Here is a 15,781-nt window from a genome sequence, read left to right on the forward strand (position 1 = left end):
GAGAAGTTCTTATTAGAGGGCACGGGTCCCTGAGACTTTTTTCCTCTTGTGTGCTAAGATACCATGTGCTCTTGGGTAATGGAAATTTTTTTTACTCCAAGCAGAACTAAGGCAGAAATGAGTTTAATAAGGCTACCATAAAGGTATCTCAGTTCTTTTCTCTGGGAGCCTTATATTCTATAGAAGCCCACATGGTGTGGAATAGAAAAAAAAAACACTAGATTTGTAATCCATAAAAACTTTCCAATTGTGGAGAGTTTCTGCCTAGGTGACATTGGTCAAATCTCTTTACCACTCTGACCCTCTGTTTTCTCTTCTGTAAAATGAGGAGCTTTGTCTGGATGATATTTTAAGGTTCTTTAAAGTTCTGTAGTATTGGTATTAGAAAATAAGGGCTAGAATGACCTCACTTGTTTCCAGCTGGCATTCTAGTCAGACTGTAAACTTGAAGATTAACCCATGGTCATAATGTATGGGTGGTAGAACTACTTGAATATGATTATTTATATTCTTATGTATAAATCATGCAAGATTATGGAGGGGAGATCATGGGATCTTCAAAACATCAAAGCTCAATTAAAATGCCATCTCTTTCTCCAAGAAGCCTTCCTCTGTGCCTATCATTGGTAATCACCTTCTTCCACAGAGTTCATAAAATTTGTTTTGTGACTCTTTTATAGCAGTAGTATCAAACTCAAATAGAAACTAGGCCATACCTTTGGATCCCTGTGGATTGCATATTGCACATTGACTCAGTTTTAAAATACAGTTTTATCTGTGCTTTGTTGTGTTTTCATTATTTTTGTTGCATTTTAATGTGGTTTGAGCCCTACTCAGAAGTGCTGTGGGTTGCATGCTGCCTGTCACCTCTTCTCTAAAGGACTTATCTTTGCTGCTGTTATCTTCCTCTTAACCTGGAATTTCCATGAAGGCAAAGGGAAATCAATAAAAAAAAATTCACTTTTAAGTGCCTACTATGTGCTAAGTAGTATGCTAGATTTGGGATACAAAGACAAAAAGTGAAGCAGTCCCTTGCCTGAAGGAGCTTATGGTCTTTTCTCTCTCTCTCTCTCTCTCTCTCTCTCTCTCTCTCTCTCTCTATATATATATATATATATATATATTTTTTTTTTTTCCTTTTGCTTCTGGTATGTTGTTCTACTCACAGTAGGCACTTAGTAGATGTTTATTTGAAGGTATTATTGAATGACAAAATGAATAAATAGGGCCATATCTTTGAAAGAAAAAAAGTTTACTCAACTGCATTGAGAGTCACAGAGTCATCCAGGGATGAAAATTAAACCCTTACAGAATTCAAGGGATGCTTAAGTTTGCAATGAGTCTGAAAGTTCCTGAAGACATACATCCTGTGTGGGTGGATGTTCCAATCCAGGAAATAAGAATGCCAGAGAGGTAGAACTCAACTAGATTCTTCCAACCCTGAACAGACGAGGATTGTACAGGGGACAGGAAACTGGAATTCCCACAGACAGTGCTTTAAGTCCTTTGGGATTTGGTGATTTTACAGTTGCCCCTGTCCATCACAAACTGGTAATGTCTATTGGTATTTGTTTTCAAGAACACCTCAATCTTTTCGGCTGTAAGCTCAACCACAGAGCCTCAGGGCATAGTGCTTTCTTATCCAGTCCCTTGTAATTAGGTCTACCTGAATTTGTCTTCTCTAAAAAATACTTGTCTTTGGGTCACTTGGTTTGGGAAGTTTTTATGACCATCCACCCATCAATAAGCATTAAATGAGTGTGTATGAAGCATCAGACAGTATGCTGGATGCTGGGAATATGAAGCAACAATGAAATAATCTTTGCCCTCAGAGATCATATACAACATTACAAGATAAATCCTTTAGAGAGATACAAAGCAAGGTGTTGTTTGAGAATTATGAGGGAAAATCATTAGAGACCACAGGCATCAAGAAAGGCCTCTATTGGGGAAGATACATGTACATGTGTCAATACATAGAAAATATACACAAATCAAATACAAAGTGATTTTTTGACAGAGACTCTAACAGCTGTCAGGTTCAGCAAGGGCTTTGTGTAGAAGGTAGTATTTAATATACTATAGTAAAGTATCTAGACTTTATTATTAACCACTGAAGGCTATGCAGTGGTGATAAAAGAAAGATCTTTGTAAACTATAAAAATTCTATATAATTGTAAACTATTGCTACTAGTAATAAAATGGGCATGTGCGCGCGCGCGCACACGCGTGCGCACACACACACACACACAAACACCCAAGGAAGCTGTTTACTGAACTCACAGATATACACATGAAAACTGGTTATAACCCTAATGAGTCATTACTCCATTTTAGGATGTCCTAGGCCTAGTTGTAAGCAATTTCTATGTTGTGTCAAGTTTTTATGTACTCAATCACACTAAGAGTCTATTAGTATAAAATTCTTGGAGATAGTCCTATCTGCAAATGTTTCCTAGCTTTGACTAGTCTGTACAAATCTTCCCTTCAACATTAGAAATGGATGGGTTTTTTATCAGTGGAAATGAAATGAATGAAGAGGCATTACTATTGCTTTTCCACTGCACCTTAAGGAGCATAGGACCTTTTCTATCTGACTTACATTTGAAACCTGCTACATATGTTGCCTTGAATGTTAGCTCCTTGAAGGCCAATTTGCTATCTGTATACCCAGGTTTTAGCACAATGTTTTGCAAATAATAGGGGCTTAATAAATATTTTCATTCATTCAGTGAACGGTCAGGAGTTAACAACTGGTCTTGGAGTCAGGAAGGCCTGTATTTAAATCCTGTCTCAGACATTTATTAGTTGTGGGACCCTGTGCAATTCACTTAACAGTAAATAATCAATATATTAAATACTTGCTATGTGCCAAGCACTGTGTTTAGTGCTAGGGATACAAAGAAATGCAAAAATAGAGTCCCTTCCCTCAAAGAGTTCACATTCTAAATGGAGAGATAATCATTCTTCTCATTTCCATTCATTCACAGGTAGCCTACAGTCTGGGAAAAGAAGTCTAAAATATAGGGGGGAAAAGCTAGAACATAATCTGGATTTTCAATTCCAATAATTTTGGAATTCCAATAATTTTGGAATTAACAAGTCTATGTCACTGTCTTTCTTTGTTGAGAATAAAAACATACCACTGGCCAAAATTAAAGGGTTACCCATGTCCATAATTAATGTTGTGGGTCTCTCTGTCATGTGAAATATATCTGGCTTTTTAAAAAAAAATTTGTCATTCATTCATCAGTGTAAAAGATCTAGGTCAGAAGATTCACTCTCCAGGAACATTTTGTTCATTAATTTGATGCATTTAGCATTAGCTGATGGGACTATGATATATTCTAAGATTTGTTTTATTGTCATTGCTCTCCAATATTTTCAGAGCAAATTTTGATGACACTGCAACTTACTCAGCTGTGGCAACCAATGTCCATGGACAAGTCTCTACCAATGCTGCTGTGGTTGTTAGGAGTAAGTATTAAAATGGGGAAAAAACATACTTTTGAGGATTCTTCCCTCTTTTCTGTTTGCTTTTGACAATCTCCAATGAATTATTTTGCAGGATTCCGAGGAGAAGAAGAACCATACCATTCTGTGGGACTTCCCATTGGGTGTAAGTGTTTTATTTTTCCTTATTTTTTGGGAGGGGGTTACATGATTTATACAAATCGTTATTTTACAAATTAACATTTGATATCAAGTAGCAAGTATATTTCCAAAGTTTTTCAAGGACAGTTTTCATGCAGTCCAAGATTCAATTAGCTTCTTTTCTCCCAACCCCATGAAAGACAGGATTGTGATTTGAACTGAAAAAAAAAAAAAACCCTATAGACAAAAGGATTCATGTTACTGTATTTAAATTACAATCTCTGTTCAGTGTGTTTGATAGGGTAGGCAAATACCATTATGAATAAATTTTTAAAAAATGATGAAATATTTACTACATGCCAAACCATGCTAAGTGCAGGGGATAGAAGTGAAAAAAAATATGATGGTACCTGTTCTTAAGAAACTTACATTCAAATGGGAGAAAATATCATATATAGGAAGATGCAACCAGATGGAGATATTTTTCTTTTTTTTCTTTTTCTATTGTTGCTATGAGGTACTCAAAGTCTAGGGCAGTTTATTTATAAATCCCTTGGATTTTGTTGGACTACAGGAGCTAAGAAGTTAAGTTGGGCCAAACCTGTCCTTAGCAAAGTCCCATGAATAACTTCCCCCTCATTAGTCCATGAAATTTGAGCCACCATCTTTCTAAGACAGTAATTTTGATGAACTATGAAGGCTACCCATAGCCTATTGGGAAAGAGTCTAAAGATCAAGACTGGCATAAATGGAAAGAGTGACAGATCACCTATAAGCTATGTATAATTTAGCCTCTACCTGAAAATGATTCTATTTGCTTATAATGGTTTTTTTTTTTACTTTATCCCAATTTCACAGTTTGGATGTTACAAACCAAGGGTCTGTGTGTGAAGAGCCTGCAGTAAAATATCTTGTGCTTCCACAGAATACATCAGTAGCAATTCCACTGAAACCAAATTCAGTAAAAATTATCCTCTAGAGCTGCTATGCAGGCTTTGTATACTGTTAGTTTTAAATCATATCTGGATGAATTACCAATGGCTTGGCATAGTACATGCTTAGTGGAGTGGACTTGGAGCCAGGAAGACCTGTGTTTAAATATTGCCTCAGATATTTATGTTTGAACCCGGGCAACTCACTTAACTTCTTTGTGCCTCAGTTTCCTCATTAATAAAATGATAGGTTTGGATTCAATGGATTTTTAGGTCCCTTTTGAATTTATTTTCCTATGAAAATAGGAAATGGGAAATAGGAAATAATAGGAAAAAATAGGAAAAATATGATCTTTTATATCCTAGTGTAGGATTTTAGGTTGTTAACTTATAAACTTTCCTCATATTCATATAATAGATTTTTGGTTTTCAAATGTTTGATATACATATGGAAATGGTGAGTGAGCAAATGTTTGAATGTGTCTTAGGGTATCCCCTTGACTATATTCCTAGTCCAAATAAAAATTAATTGATTTGGGGATTATCTTAATTGTGGGGATTATGGAGGGCCCTTAGAATTTATCTATTTTCCAAATCCTAAAAACCAAGTCCTAGAGATATTAAATGATTTGCCCAAGGTCATTTAACTAGATAATGGCAGAATCAGGTCTCCTGTTTCCCAGTACAGTTGATTTTCCATGAATTATATCAAATAACCTCTCTTATCCTCTTTTCTTTGCTCCTATCCTTTAGAATAGGTAATTGAGGGACAAATGCATGTTCCATAATTTTGGGGAAGTAATTGCTTTCGAATCCTCTTGTAAAGATGGTAATCATATATTAAAGTAATAACATTGAATTACAATATTCTAAATTACATAGTTTATGTCTTTTACTTTAAAAATCTATCTGAACTGCCCTTTGTTCTTATAAATGCCTATTACTTATTTTTGTAGTGCCCTTGTCATCGGTAATTCCTTATACCCACTTTGATGTTCAATTTCTGGAGAAGTTTGGGGTCACCTTTAAAAGAGAAGGTGAAACTGTTACTCTTAAGTGCTCTCTAGTGGTTACTCCTGACCTGAAAAGACTCCAACCTCGAGTTGAATGGTATAGAGATAGTAAGTACCTTTTCTTCTGTCCTTCTGAAATCTGTGGTTTTGTTAGTTTGGGTGTCTCCTCTAACAATAGACATCTTCTGGTGGCCAAGCATCTCTGACTTTGGCTAGGCTGACTCTTAGATCATAGTTTAACCTGGGGTCTAGTCTCAATACCTTTCTAACTTGGTAGGACCACACAGTTTTCATTTCTCTGTCATAGTTTTTGAGAGACGAGTGTCACCTCCACTTTATACTGAGGCATCAGAAGAGAACTTTAGTAAGAATAAATTTTTAAAAAGTTGAACATGTAAATCTACAGAAAGGAGATTATCTGGGCAATTTCTTACTTATCTCCAAGTTCTATGCATGGGAAGCAAAAGTGATTCATTTGTATTGATTTTTGCAGCACCTTTACTATAACTACTTTTTCAGATAAATATTTGACTACACCATTACTCGAAGGCAGCCAAAGCTGTGTTGAGTGACTAGATAGAATTTGGCAGCAGTGTAATTGACCTTGAGAGTTATCCAAAGGAATTGTTGACAGGTTAACTTTGGGGACTTTGAATTTAGATGGGTACCCAGAAAGGAATTTCTATTGCTACTTAAGAAGAATATCTACTTGACAGTTGCCTTGAGCCAAAGAGGTGTCAATTGTACTGTTGTTTCCCTTGGTATATAGTAGTAGGAAAAGCATCCTTCGCTTGCAGATTTTTGAAGATCAAAACCAATCTGCCTCACTCCTGGGTTTTTCCTGTGTTGTTACTAGATATTTGAAGGAAATATTTACCCCCATTGTCATTTGGTTTGTACATTCCTCCATCAAAAATATCAGTATTCTTTATGTAATACTATGTGCAAAGCATTGTTCTGTGGTATGGGCACAATTCCAAATACTTGCTTTATGTAATAGACCTCCAATTTTTTTTGTCCTTGTGACAGGTAATTTTGGTCAGGAAAATCCCTCAACCAGTACAAGTTGGCTCCTGCTTTCTCTGGATAGTCTGAGAATTGCTTATAGCCCTGAGACTTACCCAATATGTGAGAAGCAGGACTTGAACCCAGGTCCTCTCAATTTTGATATGGTTCTGATAATAAGTATTTTAGTAGTTTAGAGGGAGAAGCACTAGGGCCTAGAGAAGTCTAGAAAAGGTTCATGGAGAAGAAGTTTAAAATGGATCATAGCACTATAAATTTAGGGTTTGAAGGGACATTAGAAGTCATATAGTCCAACTGTCATGAGAAAATTGAAGACCAAAGAAGTTAAATTACTTGGGAAAAGCCATACAAGTATTAAATGGACAAATCAAGTTTTAAATTCAGATTTTAGGATTCCAAATTCAGTGCTCTTTCTACTATACCATCAGTAATATTTTATTTAGTGGAGAGGAGGGTTGTTACAAGAAAATCTTTGTTTGGTCCTTGCCTTCAGTAATGAAGATAATCCATGAAGAGAAAATTTAAAGGAGTTTGTTGTAGCACCCAGGGCAGCTAGGTGGTATAGTGGATAGAATATCAGGTCTGAAGTTAGGAACTTTATCTTCATGAGTTCAAATCTGACCACAGATACATACCAGCTGTTTGATCCTGGGAAACTTATTTAACTCTATTTGTCTCACTTCCTCATCTGTAAAATGATCTGTAAAGGAAATGGTAAACCACTCCAATATTTTTGCCAACATAAACCCAAATGGAGTCACACGGTGTCAGACACAGCTTAAATGATTGAACAATAGCAATGAAAATTGTAATACCCAATGCAGATGTGCATTGAGGAGGGCCAGGCCACAGTTTTCAATATCCACCCCTACCCTTCCTCTCCTCTCCCCCCATCCCTTTATAGACAACACTTCAAATTAAAAGCAAGGCAATCCTGATGGGTACCTCTTTTCAAAAAGAGATGATCCATTGCTCTCAGCTACTTCCTCATTGCCATGGATTATAGGTAAATAAAATTAGAGATAAAGGGGTTGAGATGAAAGGCCATGTGGCTATGTGCATATTAGCAGGTAATGCAAAGGACAAAGGGATGGGATCAAAGTACATTTTGACTCACTCAACAGACTGGTGAACACCTGAAGACAAGAAAGACGGAAAACAATGCAGTCATTCTGACTAACTGAGCATAGATTTCAATATGGGGAAGAATTTTTCCAGGGAGGAGGAACAGTATAAGCAAAGGGAAGCAGACACAAAAATCCAAGTGTTTGGGATACCTTAACTAGATGAGATTTCTTGGTAGAATAGTTAGAAACATGACAATAATTTCATACTAATTATACAAAGTTGCTTTTGTGAGGGGAAAATTCTCCTGGATCTCTAGCATAATTTGATGGGGGTTGGAGAAGTGGAGAAAATATATAATTTCCTGAAATGGAATTTGAACAGGAAAAATCCCCATAATTCTTAAGAATGACACTGATATCAGTCTTTGAAATTTCACCTTTAGGTGGAGAGTATGTGGATTTCAGATTCCAAGGAATTTTAATTAACCTTGATAAATTTGAGTAGAAAATTTGCTGAATTTACCTTCTACTTTTAGTCATATTTTTTGTGATATTTGAATGTGATCTGGCCATAAAAGCTGCCCATCATAACTGGTCATAATCAGATCTTTTAGATTTTGCTATTTAAATGCAAAACTATAAGGACAATTGTCTATGGTTTGTTCCTAGTCATTAAAATGCAAGAGAATATTTTTACTATTTAAAATTAATAAGCTGCAAGCCACTTGATGGAAAGTAAGCCCCAGAGGCAATGTCAGTCAGTTGAGTGAAATCCTTTAAAAAAAAGTATGGAGAAATGGACTATGCAAATTGGAAATCTGATATTAAAGACACAATTTAAAATGGATCAACCCTCTGAGGCTATCATACTAAAGCAGACACATAATAAAAAACCCCAACAAACTATTTACAATAAAACCACTCTTTTTGGTGGCCTCAAAGTCACTTTGAATATTATTTCTGCTGCTGATGTTATAATGAAACCGTTAGAGTCCATAGATCGAGGCCTCAATTCATAGTTATGGTTTTAAAAAGGTTAAAAACTTGGGCTTCTTAAAGAACTCAGTACCAGTGATGAACCATGAACTGGTCCTAGTTTAGTGTGAAGATTGGCTGCAAATTTAATGATGAACAAAACCTTTTCCTTTAGTATAAATGAGGAACTCCCATTAGCACAAAAAAAAAAAATTCAAGATTTTTTTTTTTGGTATTGACAACCATAACAGAAGCATGGATCATTTGCAAATCATTCACAATGTCCATTTCCATCAGCTATGACCTCCCAAATTAAGTTTTCTTATACTTAAATCTTTAGTAGGCATTAAATAGATATATGCTGAATTGAATGGAGAGGTCCACTATACACACACACACACACACACGTGGAAGTCTATACTTATATATTGTGGTGAGCTAGAAAACATTTATGAAAGTGAGATATTCTCTGATAAATATTAGGCACTCCAGGGGAAGTTAGGTTTGTTGTAAGTAAAGTACTTTTGTAAACATTAGTGTTAGGTTTTTTGTTTGTTTCTTTTGTTTTTAACACTCCCTCAAGGCTTACTCTCCCAATTTCTATTTGTTCTAGCAGACTGCTTTTCTAGAAGGCAATGACTGCTTCTCTGCTGTCAGGACTCTAGAGGCAATCTTAAGGGACTGGGTCTATTTTTCTAGCTCCTTTGATCACATGTCCCTATCGAATCTTTTACCCATTGATTACCATCTATCCTCACTTAATTAGCTGTTAGAAAGGGATATTTTCTGAGATTAAGTTTGTATAATATATATATATATATATATAAATATATTTTTATATATTATTATATTTAATATATATTAAGAAGTTTGTATAAAACATCATCACTTCAGAATGATGGCATAAGTAGAATCCAGGGAGAAATGAGCTCAAGCTCAAAGATCTAATGTGGCCAGAGCATGGTTTCAGGTAATGGAAATCCTTATCTCCCTTCATGGAGGATTTAGGAAGTTCCCCGAAGGATAATTCTTTTCTGGGCTCTGAGGGTTGGTGCCTCTGTAGGGTCCATAGCTCAAATTCCCTCTGCTCCAAAGAAGTCAAGGTCTCAGAAAGCTCCCTTTCCTTGGTGTTTCTAGTTTGTCCATTTTCAGTTCCTGGCTGAAAGTATTGTTTGCTACTGGTCTAGACTCTTAGGTGACTTGGTCTGTACGTGGGGATGACACCCTCTGGCCTTATTCCTCACCTATCCTAGCTATCCTTTCATTAAGGTGCAAAGCTGTCTTGGCAAAATGCTCAGAAACTCTCTCTGCTCACTGTTGGAATCCCTTATTTGATATGCAACAGGCCTAAGGCTGTCTAATTCTTTAAGCCAATGCCAATACTTTGGCTAGGTATCCTCTGATTTTATCTAATAGCTCAAAGTATTTCACTTCTCCCAAATTGATTAAGGACTTGTTTGTACCTAGTTACACCTTACATTGATTTTGTAACACAAAGAAGCAATTCTCAAATAAATAACCATTAGGGTGTAGAGTTCTTTCTATACACAGTTTGTACTTGTGATTATTTCCCTGAGAGTTATGGGAGCTAGGTGAATCTGGCCCATGCTCTAAATCAATCATGTCAATCTTTGTAGCTATGGTTATGTGGAAATAGACAATTCACCTGGACAATCTCAAAGTTGTTAAGGTCACAGGCTTATAGATGTTGAGTTAGAAGAGGCTTTGAAGGTCAGCTAGTAGAACCCCTCATGTTATGGATGCAGAAATTGAGGCTTAGAGAGATTAAAGTGACTTGTCCCAGATCATAATTGCCAGGGTCCTGTTTTGAACCTAGGTCCTCAGACTCCAAGTATGGTTCTCAGTCACCTGAACTACTCTGCTTACTGTAAAGTGTTCCTTCATTAGACTATAAACCTCCAGGGAGCTGGAATTAAGGGATTTTCTTTCTTTGTGTCTCTTCTCAGTATCTAGTATTGTTTTTTGAAGGGAAAAATCTGTTGATTAGAGAATTGCTCAAATGTCTAGGTAACTTATCCACAACTTGTGAAGAAAGATTATAGTATTGTTTGGTGGTTGAATTAATGAAAGAGTCATACATTTAGAAGGAATGCAAAAGAAAGTCCCTTTCCACAAATTATCATTATTGTTTGGAAAGTTTGAGATGGTTTGAGCCTAGAGGTAGAATTGCACTCCTTTCCTTTTATTTCAAGTAAGAGGAAATGCTCTTCTTACTTGAAATAAAAGGAAAGGAGTGCAATTATATTTATTTATTTATGTATATTATTTATTTATGATGCTCAGGTATACGTATATGTATATGTGTATACACACATATGTGTTTTCTCCCCATAGCTGTCAGGGTCATAGATCTGGACAAGACCTAAGACACCATCTAGTCCAGGGGTAGAGAACCTGTGGCCTCAAGGCCACATATGGCCCTTTAAGTCCTCAAGTGAGGCCCTTTGACTAAAACCAAACTTCACAGAACAAATTCCCTTAATAAAAGGATTTTTTTCTGTAAAACTTGGATTCAGTCAAAAGGCCATTCCCAATGACCTAGAAGACCACATGTGGCCTTGAGGCCCCAGGTTCCCCACTGATTCCAGTCCAACCCTTTCATTTTACAGATGAGGAAATCAAGGTGTGGAGAGGTTAAGTGACTTTGCTAAGGTTCAACACTTTCATTTCAGATGATAGCAGTGGTGATATTTTCAATAGAAGGAAATGACTGATTCCCCTGCACTCCCCTTTCCCCTGTGCCAATCTCCTCTGCTTAGACCTATATATGTTAACTACCTATTTGATATGGTAGAGTATCAAATTGGGAAATTTCTTAGTAGAGTCTTGACTTCTGGAAGCAAAGATCTATGTGTAGTGGAAAATAATAACTCAGAGAAGTTACCACAAGTAGCATGAGGATCAGGGGTAACTAACAGAAAAAACCTATGTCCTATGTGACCTTTGGAGTCTGGTTTGAGTTACCTCAGGTTTAAGAGAAAACTTACCTTATTACATCAAGTGCTGAACCTGTAGTCAAGAAAACCTGCAGCAAATTTTACTATAGAGACTTCCAGGTTATGTAATCCTGGGCAAGATGTTTAACTCCTCTGAGACTTGGTTTTCTTAATTTTAAAATAAAGACTTAACCATACAGAGTTATTGTGAGGATAAAATGAAATAATGTATGGAAAGTGACTTGTGAAATAAAGTTTTATGTAAATGTGATTTTTATTATTAATATTATTATTTCACATGGAGAATTTTGGCTATCAAAATTATGATCTCTAGCTTAACTCTTTAGTATTGATTTTTAAAAAAATGATACATTAAAAATGATCATAGAACTTAAAGCCCAAATGGACATTTGATATCACTGAGTGCAAATCTTTCATTTTATAGATGAAGAAATGGAAAACTAGAGATAAAATGATTTGCCCCAGATTACACAAACCAGTAATCTCTCTGATAAAATATGATGCCTCTCACAAATGTTAATTTAAAACCATCTAATTAAAGCATTCATTATTAATAATCAAGACAATATTGTAAAGTGATTAGCTCATTGCCTGACACATGGTAAGTGATATATAAATGTCTGGAAATGTTGTTGTTGTTGTTATCAACTACTGTGGACAAGGCTCTGAGCTCAGGGATTGAAGTGGCAAAGGGAGTACAAAAAACATTTAAGTCCTGCTCTTGACTTCTGATGTAGTGAGGAAATTATAACATACATATATACATACAAACACACATGTGTACACACATATAACATATACATATATCAGTGTATATGTTTGTGTTTGTGTATAGGTATATACACACATATACATCTACATAAATAAGCACATATGATACTATAAGGAAATTTTGGAGGCAACTAGGTAGCTCAATGAATAGAGTCCTGGGAGCTGAGTCAGGAAGACCAGTTCAAATATGCCCTTAAGCATTTACCAGTTCTGTGACCCTGGGCAAGCAAGTCACTTAACCTCTGCCTTATTCCACTGGAAAAGGAAATGGCAAACCACTCCAGTATCTTTATCAAGAAAACCCCATGGGCAGTATTGGCAGACTATGGTCCACAGGATCACAAAGAATCAGACAGGACTGAATGACTGAGCAACAAAACAAGGTGACATATGACTCAATGAAAATGAGTGGCACAGACACGAAGAGCTTTGAATTCATAAGAGAGACATATCACTATGTCGGGCAGTTGTCAAGGAAGGTTTCATGGAAGATGGAAATGAGGAGGGGTGGAAATATTCTAGGATAGGCAGGCAAATGCCATCAGCTAAGGTTAGAAGGTGGCTATGTTCAGAGGATACACTTGGACTGTCCAGTCTGACAGAACCTTATGTGTTCTCAAAGGTGAAAGATGGAAACAAAGTCAGCAAAGTAGGTTTGGAGGACCCTGAATCTGATATTGCAAATATACATATATATGAAATACATATATGATATGTATGTATATCTGCATGTACATTCCATAAATCATTTGCTCCTTAAAAGATATTTAGTTATTCTAGATCTAGGAAAAAACCCATTAAATCGGAGGTTAAAGATAATACATGTGATAGACCTACTATATTTAAATAGACAAAAAAGGAAACAGTCCAAGTTCTCAAGGAACATACAATCTTTGCTGCATGTATGCATTTATGTTTGTGTATACAACTGTGTGTATATATTTAAACAACAATGACATGTGGAGATTTTTAAATTTCACAATTCTAGATTTATTTTATCTGTGTGAGGAACTCCCCTTGCTACCCATCCCCAATATATCTTGTCAGTTCATCTGTAACTTCTAGTCTTATAGAATTGTTTAGGGTTACCAAGAGGTTATGTGACTTAGTCATGTTACATAGCCAGTATAGGTCAAAAGTAGGATTTTGAACCCAGGTTTCCCTGACCTCAAAGCTGGTGTTCAATGCACTATGCTATATTTCTTCTTATGGTGCAGCATATCATACCATAAATTTAAGGTACACACTAACAGAACTCTCAGCTTCTTTTCTTCCAGGTGATATTATTTCTGTGTTTTGGAAATGGGTTTTTTGTTTTTGTTTTAGCAATATGACATTGTGGTTCTATTTCATTCATTTCTGTAATGATGCTATTATTCATTAAAAATGCTATGTTATGGTAGTTCTACTTACAAGTGATTCTGTATAACCTTTTGAATATTTTTCCCATGATGTATTCCTTTTACCTAGCAATGATTCTGTGGCTGTATGGATAAGACTTCATGTTACATTAATGTATTTGTTATAATATTAGTAAAGAATGTTCCTGAAATTTTAAATATGGAAATATATTCAATCATAGGAAATGAGAAAGCAGCCTCTTCTAAACTTAAAATATTAATTTAAAGGACTGTATAGTTTGCTGCTTAAGTGCTTTTATTGTTTGGGGGAATTTGAAAACTGGGAAGAGAAGCAAAATATTCACAGATAGCCTGATTCTTAAACTGAGATCTGAATGTTTTTCCAGGTGTATTGCTGAAAGAATCTAAGTGGACAAAAATGTTCTTTGGAGAAGGACAGGCCTCGCTGTCATTTGGCCACCTGAATAAAGATGATGAAGGCCTTTATACTTTAAGGATCATTTCAAGAGGAGGAGTGACTGATCACAGTGCTTTTATGTTTGTGAGAGGTATTGCTTTTATTGTCTTACTTTTATCTTAGATTCATGGATCTGTACTTACTAGAGACCAGGGTTTCTTAACTTTTTTTCTGTTATGGACCTTTTAGGCAGCCTGAAAAAACCTATGGACATTTTCTCAGTGTAATGCTTTTAAATATGTAAAATAAAATATGAAGGGTTACAAAGGAAACTATATTGAAATATACTTGTCATAACATTAAAAAAAGTTCCTAGGCCCCAGATTAAAGGACATTGCTTCCTCTGCACCTTCTAAACCTGATGGATTCCTGTCTACCTTTTCCCCTTAATTTCCAATGAAACATTTTCCCTACTACACTACAGGTGGTTCTTTAAATGTTTCTTGGGTACTGGTACATCACTGGTACTTACCCTTACCCTTCACTCCTAATATGTGAGGAAAATAATGGTGCTGCTCAAATAGGCTCACCTGACAACTAGAAAGAAAATTTTTGGAGAAAGATGATAGTGAGCCCAAATCATGAAATGTTCATTATTATACTTTAGAAACTAGGTCTAATAGCCACAATTTTAAATGACAAAGTAAATGATATTCTAACATGGTCATTCTACTTGCCAAGGAACTATTTCTTAGGAACACCAAGCTATAAAAGATTTATTTTGTCACATTCTGCCATAAATATATTACTTTCTAAAAGCAATGGTTAACTATAATCATAGCATGTAGTAGAGAATTCGGATGTTTTGAAGTAAGGAATATTAATTACAGGGTATACACACAAACATATTAAGGATGTGTCTGAATGCTTCCTACTTTCTTTTTAAAAATAGACTTTATTGATGTCTTCTATTTTAATAGCATCTACATTTTCCCCTATATCTGTCCCCTTTCTCTTGCCCCCAGAAAGCAAATTAACAAAACCAATCAACACGTTGAGAAAAAAAAAACTGCTGTTATATGCAATATTCTATACCTTTGCAAAAGTGTATGAGAGAATGAGAGATGAGGTATCCTTCCATATTTCATATTTGGCCTAACTTACTTTCTCACAAATGCCTAAATAATTGGGAAGATATAGCCAATGAAGAAAGAGGATTCAGTTAATCATCTGTATAATTTTTAGTTATAGGATTTCTCCAAAATCCTATAACTTGAAATATTTTCCAATCACACATTTTCCCCTTGTACAATATCAAATAGTATCCTGGCATACTGTAAGAATCCATATGCCTCTTCTTCAATTGGGTCTTATGTCAGAATGAATACAGCTCATTAGTGTTTATCTATATGTAATGGAAATCCAGTTAAGCATCATTGACTCATCTTTAAAATAGCAACAGTAATAGTTATCCTATCTACCTCATATGGTTATTGTCAGTAAAGGGTTTTGAAATGAACATTAGAGTCCTACAGGAATGCTAGTTATTTTTATTTATTTATTTTACTTTTTCGAGGGCAATTGGGGTTAAGTAATTTGCCCAAGGTCACATGCCTAGTTTGTGTGTGTGTGTGTGTGTGTGTGTGTGTGTGTGTGTGTGTGTGTGT

The 15,781-nt window shown here is 35.6% G+C and overlaps 1 protein-coding gene across 1 annotated transcript in view; it reads left to right on the forward strand.

Moving 5' to 3' along the window:
- MYOM2 (myomesin 2) overlaps positions 1-15,781 on the forward strand; it is a 155,710-nt gene that overhangs the window by 39,579 nt on the left and 100,350 nt on the right. The window contains exons 7-10 of the mRNA XM_069065405.1: positions 3,389-3,477; positions 3,569-3,619; positions 5,483-5,647; positions 14,104-14,265. Coding sequence (XP_068921506.1) covers positions 3,389-3,477; positions 3,569-3,619; positions 5,483-5,647; positions 14,104-14,265 — 467 coding nt within the window. The remainder of the gene's footprint in view (positions 1-3,388; positions 3,478-3,568; positions 3,620-5,482; positions 5,648-14,103; positions 14,266-15,781) is intronic.

Source organism: Petaurus breviceps, unplaced genomic scaffold (assembly GCF_028583685.1).
Source record: "Petaurus breviceps papuanus isolate PSGF00001 unplaced genomic scaffold, PetGlider_PUasm1.0 90686, whole genome shotgun sequence".
Taxonomy (NCBI): Eukaryota; Metazoa; Chordata; class Mammalia; order Diprotodontia; family Petauridae; genus Petaurus; species Petaurus breviceps.